The sequence below is a fragment of the Sarcophilus harrisii genome, chromosome 2 (assembly GCF_902635505.1).
Source record: "Sarcophilus harrisii chromosome 2, mSarHar1.11, whole genome shotgun sequence".
In the NCBI taxonomy this organism is placed as follows: Eukaryota; Metazoa; Chordata; class Mammalia; order Dasyuromorphia; family Dasyuridae; genus Sarcophilus; species Sarcophilus harrisii.
In genome coordinates this window covers 532,494,472-532,511,265 of record NC_045427.1, presented here as the reverse complement: position 1 = coordinate 532,511,265, position 16,794 = coordinate 532,494,472, and the positions used below count along the sequence as shown (strand labels likewise).

At 33.4% G+C, this 16,794-nt stretch overlaps 1 protein-coding gene across 3 annotated transcripts in view; it reads left to right on the top strand.

The window, feature by feature from the left end:
- LRRC28 (leucine rich repeat containing 28) overlaps positions 1 to 16,794 on the top strand; it is a 174,121-nt gene that overhangs the window by 144,184 nt on the left and 13,143 nt on the right. For all 3 annotated transcript variants that reach the window (XM_031955518.1, XM_031955517.1, XM_023497364.2), the window contains exons 8-9: positions 11,144 to 11,319; positions 12,835 to 12,994. In XM_031955518.1, coding sequence (XP_031811378.1) covers positions 11,144 to 11,319; positions 12,835 to 12,994 — 336 coding nt within the window. The remainder of the gene's footprint in view (positions 1 to 11,143; positions 11,320 to 12,834; positions 12,995 to 16,794) is intronic.

The following is a 16,794-nucleotide window of genomic DNA, read 5'->3' as shown; positions in this document are numbered from 1 at the left end:
TCTCTCCTTGGTTCCAAGAGCTTAAGCTGCCTTCTCTGGCTTGTGAATCTCCGGGACTGAATCCTGGCTTTTGAATCTCCTGGCATGAATACTGGTTGAGGCTCCTAGCTTATATATGCTCTCTTAAAGGTGTGAATCTTGTAGAACTCTAGTAAGTACTAAGTACATAATCATTGTCTCTATCAATTCCAGTGACTTAGCACCTTGTAAAAATCCTAACATCTCCCACTTTCTTTTGATTTTGAACATAGGTGGTCTGACCTCCCTAATTTCTCAGGGAGGTAAGAACCCCAAAAAAGAAGGTGATCACACCTTCCCTGATTGCTCAAAATAGGGGTGAAAACACCATAAAAAGGAGGTGATCACGCCGTCTCTCACATCTCAGGAAGAGAGATGAAAACACCAAAGGAAATAGGAAATCAAATCAGATTAGTGAAGGGGCTCACTCTTAAAATAGGTATACATAAATCCATCACTATGGGAGGTATTACACATAATTACATAAATTACATAAGCACATAGCAATATAACACAGGCTAGTAGTGATGTAACAAATAACATGAATCAACATGTCCATAAGTCCTAGAAATAGTCCAAAAGGAATATATTGTCCATTAGTTCATGTGCCAGGAATCCAATAATTCCTGCTAGTTTTGAATTCCTGTAATAGTCTCATCAACAATTTTTTATCTCAAGGAATCCAACGATTCCTGCTGGTTTTCAAGGCCTGCAACAGTCTCATCTTGTGTTAGGGAATCCAATGATTCCTGCAGATTTTGTTCTTAGGTCTTTTCCTTTGTTTCCAAATTTTTCTCCTTTTCTGTCTTTCTCTGATGGACAAGGTGAATACGGTTTGTTGGCACCCATCTGATTCCTTTTCCATCTGTAGAAATACAAGCAAACCCTCTTCCCCAAGCAGTTAACCTATCTGGTCCCTTCCATTCACCACTTTCTGGATCTCTCCATATTACCTGGCAATTATCTAAAGATAGTGGAGCTGCTGTCACTGGACACTGCCCTTCCAGTGGGTTATAAACCCTGTCTGCTGGAGCCAGTGCATCTTTATCAAAAATTTAAAAATTAATGTTATAGAGAACTATCTGATACTGAATGAAGCTTTGAAAAAATAACAAAATCTTGCTGACTAAATTCATTTACAATTTTATATTATATGATCTCAAATGGACAGACACTGCAGCAAGGCAATCCTTTTACATAAACATAGTTCACTATCCCACTCACTACAGTGACTTTTCCAAACATTTATATTATTCCTCAAACATTGTATGGCTCTCTCTCCCCACACCTTCTCAACTAAGAACCTTGCTTCACACTTCATTGAAAAAAAATTAGGTCATTTGTTCAGAGCTCCATCTTCTTTGCTCTCCTTCATCTTATATCACACAGAATTGTAAACTAAGGGGATGTTCATCAGTTGAGGAATAGGTGAACAACTGGAACATCATTGTAAGAAATGATGAAATATATGATGTAAGAAAAAATGAGAAAACTTGTATGAAATGATACAAAGTTAAGTGAACAGAACAAGGAAAATATCTTATGCAATAATAACAATATTGTAAAAATAGTCAATTCTGAAAGACTTAGTAACACTGAGCAAAGCAACTAATACTGATTCTCATTGTACACTCTATATATACTGTATGTAAAACACATATAACATATACTTATTTATAATACATATACACTACATTTAATACATATATTTTATATATTTGGAAATAAGAGAAAAGGAGAAAGTGTGGCACAGTAAAGAAAAAAGCAGTCTCTTACTCAAGTGCCACCTCTGACACATTATTAGCTCTATGACTCTGAATAAGTTACTTAAACTTTATCAGGATCCCAGGCAGCTGTCCAAGACTAAGTTACAGAGAAGGATTAGAAGGGAAAGATTCCTCTTTAGGTGCTGAAATTATGGTTAAAAAACAAAAATAACCTAGAAAACTTTACATCTAATTAACTAAATTTATGCATATTCAAAGCAGTTTAACTATAATGACAAAAAGAAATTCTTAAAACTGGTTAAAATATTAGGGTGTTTTATTATTTTCCTTTAATAAGTCTTCTCTATTTATCACTTAAGGTTAGTGTTTGCACTACAGAAGTCACTAAATTAAAATAAGAATTATTGTTACATTTTATTTTCATTTGTTGATTTAACATTTGTAAAAATGATATTTGTCTTCAGAAATCTGGATAATTAATCAAAGCAAAGACAGACTCTAACAGTTAAAATTTTAAGGGAAAAAAGAAAAGGGAACTGCATTCATTTGACCCTATATATTCCAATGTACTGTGTTTCAATACATTTATAAGTTTTACTCATTGTGTAAAAAAGAAACAGAGTAAACTGCTAAGAAGATGGTGTCCAATAGATCCCTGAGAATTTAGACAAGCTTAGGCATTTTAAGTTAGAAAAAGCTTCACAAAATACTTAAACTTTTAGAATAGCAAGAAAGGGTTGTGTCTTAAGAGGATTAAAAAAAAAGTAAAGTGAAAAAATACAACATTCAAAAAAGCATCAACACATCAGCCTTTAAATCTAGTAGACCTCTGGTACAATAAAATGTTTATCAAAAAGTTAATATAAATGTATTAAACAGAGGGGGAAAGTTTTAGGAATTTAACCAGGGACAAGTAAACTAACTACCAGTCTACCAAAGCCTTAGATTCTGACAAGTTAGGACAATCAGTGTTTATGCTGAGTATGTTGTACCTCTAAGCTATGTTTATTTCTATAAAGATACTGTTGTCAGGGAAGACCAAAGAAAAATGTATCCAACCAAATAACTTGAATTAATGTAAAGAAGTATCAAGTATCAGCCCTGCTTTTGGTCTATGCTTATATTGGAATGCAGCAAAAAAAAAAAAAAAAAAAATCCCACAGTATTTTAACATTTGCAGCCTCTTAGAATCATTAAATAAGTTTCCTTAACTACATTAACACAAAGAAGTACTAAGGATAAATGACTTTATCACCTAGTTATCAAGAATAATTAGTTACAATAATTGCCAGGTGGCTAATTTGGGGAAAGGGGGAAGCCTTGACTCTGTGATGTAGTGCATGCCTTTATCTAGGTTGCCATCTGTGTTGCTCTGGTATCATGTCCTAGATATCTTTTAGTTCAGTGTACTAAAATTCCTAGTCATCTCTTTGAATATTTCACTTTTTATCACTTCTACCTATCACATTCCTTCAAGACTCATTGCACATTCCACCTTTTCCATAAACTTTTGGCTCTGCTTTAGATCTCTCAGATTCCCTACAGAATTATAATTTATACTAGACAATTTGGTCTTGTATTTTTTGTTCATTTCATGTGTTTTAGTTTGATTTCCCTACTAGATATTAAGGTCCTAACAGGAAGACATCACGTTACATATTTAGGTTGAGTACAGTATATCAGTTTTTAGCTCAAGAGATTCCCTTGCATACCCAAGTAAAAAATGAAGTAGTAAAATACTTGGGTACCAGCAAAAATGGCTATGTTGCAGCTTAGTCAAGTAGACTGAGAATCTATAGGGAACATAAAATGAACTAAATATTTGAGAGTTACAAGTACTTTGTTGTTGATTTAATAAAATGGGTATTTTAGGGGAGAAAATAAAATACGATCTGTCAGAAGGAAACAAATGCCTTCAGGTTTTCTGAGGAAATGGCAAAGACCAATAGGGTTTTGGGGGAAAAATGTGTACTCTATTACATACACCTAATATATCATTGGAACCATTGAAAAACGGAAAACAAAAGTAGGGAACATGGCTCACAAAGGTATGTATTGTGGCTAACATAGGCACCATTTTGATTTAAAACATTATAGTTTTAGGAATAAAAGATTACTAAACAGGCATATGATAAAAGAAAACAATCAAAAAGCAAGGAGGCAGCTCTAATGTAGATCCAAAAACAGAAAAGAATATGTGGAACAGATGGCATTTCCAAAATCCTTCAGTCCTATGGTAGCAATAAACAGATCTATGTTTGGCTGAGGCCAAAATCATTGCTGTTAGCTATTATTTAATCTGAACAGCAATGCAATCCTGTTTCCTCGAATTTTTCCAATGAAAATGATTCTGTTTTTCTAATTTATTTTACATTTAGGTTTTATGAGGGAAGGAAAACATTCTTACATAACATATAATAATGTCTCATATCTCTGAAGGCTATATTTCTAGCAAAAATCCAGAAAAGCAAGAAGCTTAAAAAAGAAAAAAACCAAGTGCCTGATGAAAAAAGAAAGCATCTCCAAAGCAATGTACAAAAACCCATGAGAAACACCAGAGACCTCAAGAACACATTTATGAGAAAGAAGCACCAATAAGAACAGATTCACAGGGCAATTAATGTATGAGATTCACCTATTTCCTTCCTGGAGGAGTACTTTGTATTCATTTTATATATAGTCATACAAGTACATGCTATATCATTAGCATGTAAATTCTTTGAGGATACTATTTCACTTTTAACATTTATCCATAGCACTTAGCACAGTGGCTTGTATATAGTAAGCTTTTAATAAATGTGTGTTAATTGATAATAGCAGAATCCTGTTGAAGTTCCATAAGCTGGAATGTTTGGGCAATTTATCAATATTGCTAGGAATAAATCAAACATTCTCAAAAACATATGATGTGTGCAATTTTGTCTTTTTTGTAAATAATTATTGGTATCTTTTATTTTTACAATAATTAAATTTCCTGAAGTATGCTTCCCCTTTACTCCTTCTAAAGAACTCCTTACATGTTTTTTTTTTTTTTTTAAAGAGAAAGGGGAAAAAAATCAACAAAGCAAATCAACATTGAAAAAATGGACAACATATGCAATGTCCCACACTTTTGCAAGCAAGCAATGAGAATTTATTAAGCACCCTACTACATGCTAAGTTCTATAAGTGCTGTCGATATAAAGAAAGGTGGGGGAGTCCTGCTTTCATGTAGATCATCTTTTAAGAGAGACAAACTGCAAATAGCTATGTGCAAACAAGATCTTCATGTGGAAAGCATTATAGTTAAGGAGAGCTAGGAAATGCTTCTTACAGAGATGAGACTTTAGCTGAGACTTAAAGGAAGAACAGAGAAATGGAGTTCCAGAAAGTGAGAATGTATAGAGTGTTTCATGTATGAAGAATATGGGGGTTGAGAGAGAAAGTGAGGAGTCAGAGATGACACTTTAAGTTGTGAGCCTAAGTGAATGGAAAGAGGGCAATACTCTTATTGGACAAAAAGGGAGTTTGGAAGCGAGAAGAGTTTGGAAGGAAAGATAATGAGTTCAGTTTAGAACATGTTGAGTTTAAGATGTTCATTAATGGTATATACAAGCCTGGAAGTTTGGGCTGGACAAACAGATATGAGAATCAACTACAAAGAGATAGTAATTGAACAGATAGGAATTAATTTTTATCATAAAAAAGAAAGCAAAGAGAGAGAAGAAGGTTCAGATCCTTGTGGGCCACCTATATTTTGGAGCATGACTTAGATAAAGACCCAGCAAAGGAGCCTTAGGAATGTAGGAAGAGAACTAAGAAAGAGCAATATCACAAACCCAAGAAGTAGAGTATTAAGAAGAGGATGATTTACAGTATCAGAGGCTGCAGAGAGACCAAGAAGAATGAAAACTGAGAAAAGCCCATTAGATTTTTTAGTTAAGAACTCATTGGCAACTTTGGAAAGAGCAGTTCGATTGAAAAAGCAGTCAGAAGTCAGACTAAAGAAAGTTGAGAGTAAGAAGGTAGGAAGTAGAAGCACCTATTGTAGATGGGCCTTCTTAAATAATTTACCCAAGAAAAGGAAGAGAAGACATTAAGGATGATAATTATTGTGGATGGATGAATCAAATGAAGTTTGGTTTTTGTTTTGTTTTGTTTTGTTTTGTTTTTGAGAATGGAAGAGACATGGGTTTATTTGTAAGAAGTAGAGAAGCAAACAATGTGTAGGGAGATTAGTGAGAAAGATATTTACAGAAGGCTTTTGGAAAAGATTGGAAGAAGTGAGATCACTTATGTATGCAGAGAGATTTGTCAACTCTCCTACCACAACCAGTGAATTGGGGATGATGATTGAAAGTATAATTGGTGCTGAGAAGGTTGGCTAGGTAAGTTGTGTCATCAGGAAGGAGTCAGATCTCAGGGAGATCAAAAAAAAAAAATGCAAGTGAGAAAAGAAAAGACTTAAGACTGAAAGAAGTATTCTTAACTTTAACAGAGGCATTCCTGAGAACATAGTGGAAAGGATGGGAAGATTGGAGTGGGAAGTGAAGTCATAGAGTAGAGCAAGTATGAAGGAAATGCGAATTAGGGAGCAGGCAGAGAGAGAGAGAGAACAGGGATTTATATAAGAATAACTATAAAATAATATAATAATATGATAGAGAATATAATGAACTTTGGGGTGGGGAGTATTAATCACTGAGAAATGAGTTTCTGTTTTTTTATTATATGGAGGTGAGGAAGATTGCTAGCAGAGTAGTAATGATGCTAGGCCTTCTCCTATGTTGAGATTTGGCCTCTAAATTGAATTTTCCCAAGGCATTAGGCAGTGGTTATTGTTTATCCTTCATTCCTGAAGCAAACTATGACATCAGGGATGTGATGTTATGATATGCAAGTAATTTAAGTGAGTGAAGGTTGTACACAGTCACCAGACTTAATTTCTCCTCCAGAGAGGTCCAATGGCAACACACAGATCTGAAGGACTAATTCTCGTACATTGACCAACAATAGGTCCCAGGTCAACCCCCATTTGGTCATTGTTTGGACCTTGATTGGCTCAAAGTGAATGTAAATAATAATTGTTCCTGCTTTGGCCAGAAACCCTGAGGGTCTTCCCCTCCCAAATTGAAATATGTAAGCCCAAATTGGACTTTGTCTCATTCAATCTTAGATTAGGTTATGCTATATATAGTTGGGTAGGAGGAGAAACATGCCACCCAGGGACAAGGTAACTATTATGGAATTGTGGGAGACCTAAAAGGTAAGTAACTGAAGTGGAATGAATGGCCCTGAGAAAAACCTTCCAGTAATCTAATCAAGGATTATGAAGGGTTTAGAAACCACTGAGAAGAGAGAAACTGGAAACCCATAATGTAAAGTCTTCTCAAGTAGTTTCCCTAAGAATAGGAAGAACAATAATTCAGAACACAGCCAACAGTGATAGTTGGATTAAATGAAGTTGGGTTTTTCCCCCAAGGATTGAGAAGACATGACCATGTTGTTAAGCAGAAAATAGGGAGAGATTGAACATTAGAAAGAAATTAGGTATAACAACAAGGGTAACTTGATGGAGATGAGAAGAAATGGGATTATTGTAAATGTTTGTAAATGTAGAGTGGTTTGCATTGACCAAAAAAGAAAAAAAAAAGTTTTGTTTTTTTTCATGTAAGACAGAGGTAAGGAGATAGTGGAGGGGATGGCATCTGAGTGATGTGTGATAAGGAAAGGAAAAGAAGGTCTCAGATAATGACCTCAATTTTCTCAATTAAATATGAGGCAAAGTTCTTAGTTAAAAGTTTGGGGAAGAGGAAGCAATAGAGAATTTGAGGAAGTTTTGTGAAGTTTGAAAAAGTATGAGGCAATGTCCTTAGCAGCAACAGTAGTTCAGGAAGCCCATCACTTTTCACCTAGACTTATTTCAGTAACTTTCTAATTCCTCTCCTTGCCTAAAATCTTTTCTCACTTCAATTTAACCTCTACTCAACTGCCAACCTGAATTTTATTGAGCACAAATCTTCCTCTCTCTCCCATTTAGTAAACTCCAATGGTTTCCTAATAATACCTCCAGTATCAAATATAAAATCATCTATTACTAATTTAAAGCTTTTCATAACTCAATCTCTTCCTACCTTTTCAATCTTCCTATATTTTAATCTTTACACACCATTAATGTTGATATGCTAGCTTACTTGCTTTTCTTGGCACAAGTTACTCTCTCTCCCTTTTCTCTGCCTTTATCCTAGCTGTCCTACATTCCTAGGCTCTTCTTCCTCATTTTGGCCACTTAATTTCCCTAGTTTTCAAAGTTCAAAGTTCATCATCTACATGAAGCCCTTCCTTGTACTCCCAGCTGCTAAATCTTCCCCTTTTCAGTTTACTTGGAATCTTTCTATAAATATTTTATAAACCTATTGATGTCTATGTTGTGTCCTCCATTAGATTAGAAGCTTGCCACCAAAAACTGTTTTTGCTTCTATACCTGTTAACATACTGCTGCTCGACATGTAGTAAGTATTTAATAAATGTTTGCTGCCCAACTGATTGACTGACAAAGTGGTAGGAGAAAAATGGGCTGACTGGACTACTTTCAAGAAAGGACCTCAGTGGCTGGTATTTTATCCTGCCAGGTGATCTTCAGAATCTTCCTAAGACAATTCAAATGGAAGTGATTCAGTTTCCTGGCGTAGCATTGGGAGATTTCAAAGGAATACAACAATGAGATCAACACAGCAGCTCTAGACCTTCAGTTTGCTGGTCAATCTAATACCTCTCCTCTCCCATACTTTCCTTCAGAACCAGCTACTTTCAAAAAAATTATGTAGGCTTTAAAATATAACCACCAAGGAACTTTAAAGGACAGTAGTAAAAGGTATTATGAAGGAGATATTTGCTTAGAAAAGAAGATGGGCTGTTCAGAGGGCATAAGTGAACATTCAGTGTGCCACTGGTGCCCTTGTTACATTAGGAGAAAATAAGAACAATCTCCATTGCGTTAGGTGGACACCCTGTGACAAGTTTTTGATATAGTATGAGTGAAACCTATAAGATGGGCAGACATGGATAGGTCAAAATTCTGCATAATTAGAAAACCAGTGAGTTCATCTACCTTCTAATACTGAAGATTAGATGAGAGAATATGTGGAAAGCATTTTGTAACCTTTAAAACAGTATGTAATATTAGCTATTATTCAAAATATATAGATAGGTTGCAGGTTTGAGTAAGGAGTACAAATCCAGAAGTTGGGCCTCTAGTATGCTTCTCATATTCACTTATACATATGTTCTTCTTTTGAAATAGTGATTATCATAAGCATTATTTCAAGATATCCTCAATTGTAATGTGTTGTAAAAGTATTTACATTTTTATTGGTTGCCACCTATACTGCTAATACTACTGTAGTTTGTGTCCTCTACCCATTTTTTAAGAAAATGCTAAATTTCTGCTAGAAGTTAATGGAAATATTATTTGTTCATCTAAGTTCACATATCTCCTGAAGTCTACCCATACCTCCCTGCCCCTTGGGGCTCCATGGAGCTCAAGTAAAATTTCTTGGTCTATCTAAAAAATTCTGAAAATTCAACTAAAAATTAATTGAATCAATGGTTTCAACAAAATTTCAGGGAAAAAAATCATGAATTATCAGCATTTAAATATATATTACCAACTTTATTATCACAAAACCCAGCAATAATAGAAAAAATCAAAATCACAACAGAATGCATAAAATACTTGAGTATCTACTAAGACACATAGACCTACAGTATGGATATTACTTCAAAACACTTAGCAAAAATAAAGATAGATCTAAAGAATTAATTAAATATTGATTGCTGATATTAGGTCATAACAATATACTTCTTTCCTAGGTGAATTGTTCTTCTGCCTAATTGATCTTCCTAGTGCCTGGCACATAGAGGGTACTTAATAATGCTTGTTGATAATTTGATTGCTTTCAATAGACAATGTCTTATCTGTTCCTACTAGATTATAAACTTGAGTCTGGAGATCATATATTATGCATTTTTATATACCCCAAAATGTTTATTAGAATAGTATCTTTCAAATGATCAGTACTCAAATATTTGTCAGATGAAATGAGTGGCAAAGATAAGCTCTACTTAATAGTGAGGATGACTTCTCTAGTCTGTCAAATTTTTCCTATAGAAAATTCCTAAAATGTAATTTATAGCTGGATTGTATTGTATGAGTTCTCTAGACCATCTTCCTCGTGAAGAACTAAAGTCTAATCTTTAAAAGAGTTATATGAGATTACACTCTACTAGGTTCATACCTGGGCCTGTGGCCCAAGTCTTCTGATTAACAGTCCAATATGTTCTTTCTTCCATTGCCCACTTCTGGCTAAGGGAAAATTTTATCTAATTTTGTGTTCTATAAAGAGCCAAGGTATTATTAGCATATAATATTTGTCTAAAGAAGAAGAACATGAAAATGTAAATGAAAACAATACTAAAAGATGTCTGAACTTAGATTGCATGCACTGACCAGCCTTGGTCCTGGAGAAGAAATGATGAAATCTTTCCTAATATAGAGGTAGGAATATAAAATTATGCATATGCTGTCAGACTTAGCCACATTATCATTTACTGTTTTTTGTTGTTACAAAGGAACATTCTGGAAGACCTAAAGTATATCAGTAAAAAACTCATATGTGTCATAAATAAAAGATGTCAACTAAACTTTAAAAAATGAAAAAGGTTGTGGTATTTTGTCCATGGTAATAATCTTAGACAAATAACAACAGTAATAAAATTGGGTACTAGTTTTCCAATTAAAGAACACTGACCCATTGGTACTATGACTAAATTAGGGTCAACAAGGGATAGAAATTATTTTTATTTAATTTATTTATGTATTTATTTTATATTCTATTTACAAAATTGCTTCTTGTAAAGGATTCACTGAAAGTCAGTGGAAATATCTAGTGCTATTTAAACTCACTTTTCTTTGTAAATTCATTCATAGTAAGTCAAGATACTGGAAGCCTTGATTTTATTCATTTTTACTCCTCTATTTTTCTTTTTCATCAAAAGGTAATGACTATTTTAGTTGGGTATCAATGTATTAAAAGGAAAATAATTGAACAAATAAAAGCAAAATGTAGATCCTCTTAAGCTTAGTTGTCCAAAACAGAATCTAATATTTGTACAACTTTTATTGAAAGTATCCAGATATTTTATAAAATTGATGTTTATTTAATCAAACATCTGATAAATTTATATTTTTATTTTCAGGTCTTTTATTAAGAAAATCAGGTTAGCATCTGATCATTTTGAAAAATTAACCACTCAAAGCAAAGCTCATTAATTTAAAATATATATTTGTTTATTGCATTTTATTGACATTTTTTAAAAATTAGTGGTAACAGTTTTGTGAATGTCTTATTTCTCTGCAGCTGTGGCTCTCCCATTCAAGTTTCAGAGGTGAAGCTGCTTTCATTCTCATCAGGGCAATTAACTGTTTTCCTCCCAGCGGAGGTTAAGTCTATAGGGACAGAAACTGATCATGTCCTGCCTCTGCAAGAATTAGCCATGAGAAGTCTGTATAACACCTACTACAAGTTAATAAAAGGTATATTGGATTTTTTAAAATGTTCTTATATGAGGAGAAAAAATTTTTTGTTTCAATTACTATTTTAATGCACAATGTAGAAAAAACTTTGTCTTCTGATAATCCTTTCAACTCTAATTGCAGACACAGCAGTCCTAAAATGTCATCTCATAAAAATTTGACTAGCAAAGGAAATTGGAAACATTTGTATTTAGTTCCTATGAAAAGACTTGGGTTGTCCACTGACTTAAATGGAGAAAGAACAATTTTCAGTTGGAAAAGAAATTGAAAAGAGCATTTTTATTAAGACAAAATTGAATACTTCTTCCAACTAGACTCCTAGCTTTGCAGCCTGCTCATAAGTGGAAGTCTTGGTATTCATAAAGAAAAAATATTAAGAGCTATTGGCTGTTTCAGAACAGTATGAGAACTGAAATGTTTTAGTTTTTTCCCAATTGATAATCATTGTTGAAAACTGGCCTGTGGCTTTTCTAGTTTTAAAGCATGCACATGAGATATACCTGTTCAACTGAAGGAATTCATGGTTTGGAAAATATTTGTCAGTATGTGGATTTTATAGTATTTGGAGGAAAGATACCCAGGATTCTTTCAGATAACAACGGGGGGAAAGTAGTTCGAAAGCAGGTCTTTTAAAACTATGGATTTGCTTTTGTAGTATAAAAAAGGTCAAGGTACATACATTCATAGTTCATTGTCTAATACAATATAGATCTAAATTGTTTTTAAAATATAAAATGATTTAACTATGATGAAATTAGTTTGCTAAATGATTCTTGTTGAATCCTTATCCATAGAGAAAATATGAAGAAAATATGTAAGGATTTAATGTTTGTTTTGAAAACAAATCCACATGTATTTTAGATTTTATTTGACAATAGTGATCCATTTAAAATTTTCATTTTTGTAAAAATTCATCAGGCTTAAGGTGCATCTTTTAAAATCCATTTCATAAAACCTAAATCAACATTACAAGTATCATCTTTAATTAATGACAACTTGTGGGAAAATTTGAGGATAGTCTAACTGACTGAATTTTTTTTTTGCTTTCTTTATAATATTCCAACTTTTCTATTAAAAATAAATATAATGCAGGTTCATTTTTTAAATTAGTATTAAACATACAATAACCTTAGTGAACTTGATAAATCATTGTTCAATACCGTCATTTTTTCTACCCCTTTTTTTTTTCTGACTCTTCTAGAAATCTTCAGTACTTTCTCCTGATGAATTCATGTCTAGAAATCCTTCTGTTTGTTTTTATTATTTCTGGTTATTCTAATAAGTGTGGTTTGTGTTTTTAATCTTTCTGTTAAGAATATAGACATAACTTCCTTTTCCAAATAATGCCACTTTTTAAATCTAAAATAAAAACATCAGTAGCAGACAACAAAAAGGGTAAACATTTTATCTTTAACTTGAACATATTTGATTCTTAAGAAAAGCATCATTTCAAAAAGCTGATTTTGATTTAAATTGTCTTTTATTTTACTTATATGGTTTTATCTTATCTTCCAGATTTAAACTTCCTGTCTCCAATCTCATTACCCAAAAGTCTCCTGGAGCTGCTACACTGCCCTTTGGGACATTGTCACCGTTGTAGTGAGCCAATGTTTACTATTGTCTACCCAAAGCTTTTTCCCCTGAGAGAGACACCAATGGCGGGGCTGCACCAGGGGTAATTATACTAAAAAGTACACTGAGATTTCAGCCTTACACAGGAGGCAGATAAAAGGAAAAGTTTATGTAGAATAAAAGAATGTTCTTTAACTTATCCTTAAATGTCCCCACTGTGTTTTTTGAGCTACATCCTAAGTGAAATGTGGACATTTTTAATATTTTCTTGAATAGTGTTATTAGTTCATTTTTCTGTAATATACTGAAAATTTTTCAGTATGTTGATATTTAAACTAGATTATTCTTTATGTTTTTTCTTACTCATCTTTCATGTTCATAATAGCCTCTAGGCAGTAAGTAATGCCAAGAAAGAAAAAAATAAGTTATATAAGATAGCTAACCCAGCCCTTTGGGGTGGTAGATATTACTAACCAATGAATATGTGGCTCATCAGATAATCCACACCCTGGAATTTTGGGGGGAGCCAAGAGGTGTTGGTTTTTTGTTTTCCAGTTTACCTCTTCAGCCTTTCATTAGGTAACTTGAAATTTGATGTATGTTCACTGAAGAAAAGCACAGAGATTTTAAAAAATAAAATATTTTACTAAGAATAATAATTTTAATGTGAAAATTTTTATATATTTTTTCAAATTACATGCAAAAAAAGTTTAACTTTCAGTTTTTAAATTTTGAGTTGCAAATTCTTTCTCTCCCTACCTTCCCTTCCTCTTGCCTGAGATGGCAATTTAGATATAGATTATACATATGCAGTCAAGATGTGATAATTTTTTAACTTTCTTTTCTTTTTTTCTTTTTTTTTTTCCTTTTCTTTCCTTTTTTTTTGGCTGAAGCAATTGGGGTTAAGTGACTTGTCCAGCGTTATACAGCCTAGGAAGTATTAAATGTCTGAGGTCAAATTTGAACTCAGGTCCTCCTGATTTAAAGGCTGGTGCTCTGTTCACTGCGCCACCTACCTGTCCCTTTAACTTTCATTAATGTGATACCTTCAGCTTATGTATTTTATGGATTTATAATATTTTATTAATTAACTGCTTTCCTATTTCTATATAGTTTGAATTTACTTTGTCTCATTTCAAAACTTTTATGATTATCATTTTAATGTAATTCAAATATTTATAAGCATCTATGCTCTTATTGATGTGGATATTTATTCCATATATACGTGTTGCCACCCACCCATATATTTCTTGATTGTTCTTGAATTAGCTTAGGCTAGGTTTTTAGATACAGCATATAAATGTGACTGAAAATTGCTTTATTAAGGAAGTCTACAGACATCACCATGTAAAATTGTTTCATTTTTGTTTAATTAGCTTAAAGTATACATTTATACCTTTATACATTTATAGTATACATTTATACCTTTCTTATATTTGGTTCAACTATTTGTCAAATACGTACTTTCTAAAATGGAACATAATGGGGTCACATCATACTCACAATTAATTTACCATATGTTCATGGAAAAAAGAGAGAGAGAAATAAATAATATGGACAATTCAATCCATGAATCATCAAGCATTTATTAAGCATTTGTTGTGTTCCAGGCATTGTGCTGGGCACTGAGGATACAAAGATAAAACAGACCTTGTCCCTGCTGGAGAAACCACAGTTACATAAATATGTATATTTAGACAAAACATATAAAAGATCATTTGAAGAGAGTCCAGACATGGGATGAAGGGAGAGGTATGGCTTGGGTAAAGGCACAAAGACAAGAGAGTGTTGTGTATTTGGAACAGAAAGGTCAGTTTGCCTAGACCCTAGAGTATAGGAATAGGAGTAATTTGTAATCAGATTGGAGCCAGCTTGTGATGGCATTTAATGCCAAAAGGGAGGAATTTGTATTTGATTCTAGAGGAAATAGGGAGTTGCTGGAGTATTTTGACCAAAGAACTTTTGTTTGGGGACCAATAGTATGCTAAACAGATGGTAGAGGGCAAACACTTGAAACAGGAGGACCAGTGAGGAAGCTACTGAAATAAGAACTGAAGAGGGCCTAAACTAGGCTAGCTGCTGTGTTAAGGGAGAAAAGGAATTGGATATGAGTTGCCCTGGAAGTAGAATTGATAAAACTTATTTAATATGTAAACTAATTTAATATGTAAAATGAGGGAGAACTGGGAGTTAAAGATGTCTTCAAGGTTGAATATCTGAATGACTGAAAAACTGGTGGTGTCCTGAACAAAAATAGAGAGATTTGGAAGAGGGAGGCTATGAGCAAGATCTAGGCAAGTATAGCGAGTTCTTTTATCGACATGGGAAGTTTGAAGTACTTATGTCTTTTTCAAAATGTCCAGCTGGGAAGAAGAGAACATTGACTAAGCACCTACTATGTGCCAGGTATAGTGCTAAGTGTTTTACAAACATTATTTCATTTGATCCTCAAAATAGCCTTGAGAGGTGGGTACTGTTATTATACCCATTTTACGATTTAAGAAATTGAGGCAGATAGAGGTTAAGTGACTTGCTCCAGTGTCACATAGCTGGGTAGTTCTGAACCTGGTGAGTATACCTGGAATAAAAGAGGAGAGAATGAGAGATGATTTGGAGGAGGAGATATTATGAAGGGGGCTGCTTTATAAGTAATTAATTTATATATTGTTAGTAAAGCATTAGGTGAAGATCTTTGGTGAGGGTTTAGTAATAGTTTGAGATGTCTCTGTATGTATAAATACCATATGATAAGCATCATTATGCTTTCTACCTTTCCTAGTAGTCATCTACCTTCCCACCAGTGGAAATTTTGTTATTCTGATTTCCCCACCCACCCCTATAAACAACTCTCAGCCTCAGGCAGAGGAAAGGGAAGAAGGGAGTTAGTATTGGAGAAGAGAGACAATAACAGGGCACTTAAAGGGTGGGTACAGGCACCTCATCTAGCTTCAATTTTCAGTCCATCCCCTTAGGGCCCAGCTTCTTAAAATGTAGTTTACAACATCATATAGGATCTCATAACTGAATGTAAGGGGTCATAGAATTATGATTATTAGTAAATATTTGGTTTGTATGCCTGTTTTATAGACCTATATACCTGGGCCAAATAAAAATTTCTTGAGCAAAAAGAGGTCACAAGTACAAACAGTTTAAGAAATCCTGCTATAGGGCAAATCCTTATTCTAGTGAAATGTGCTTCCAAGCTATATCTTAGAGGATATTGGAGACTGATATATATTGTGCATATTTGACCTTTTTATAATAATTGTCATCATTTTTATATTAATTAGCATTATTATGATGATATCTTTATCAGGGACTATATGGTCTCCAAGGTCTTTTCTCAGATTAAAAGTTAATTCTATGAACTATAGGGGCATTCTAAAGTTTTTTTCCCCAACCAAAATTTAGTCACAGTATATTATTTTAAAATTCTTAGAACTACTCTTACTGTCTCCACCCAGGTATTTCTTGTCGTTTTTACTCAATGTCAGTATGCTACCTTATAGGTGTTTTTCCCTATTCCTTTCTAATTTGCACTTAATCTGTTTGTGGTCTGGGAAGCCACATAACCAAGTTTGATATGATTGTGTATAAAGCAGTGTGATTAGCTCCACCTACCTGGAAACTATAAGTAAAATGTATGAACTGTATGACATCTATCCTTCCAAATCAGAATCAGGAGCTGTATTTTTAATTGCTAAGGTTTCTAGATAATGAACTTCCAGATAAAAAAGAAGTTAATATATAAGTATCGATCAGAAAATATTGTGCAATATTTCCATAGACACTAACAAGATGCTTCTTTATTAAAAATTTTTCAATTATACTATATTTTGTTATGAAAAAGATACAATCCCAGTTAATGAGAATGATTAGGAAATATGTCAGTGGTGTTTATTA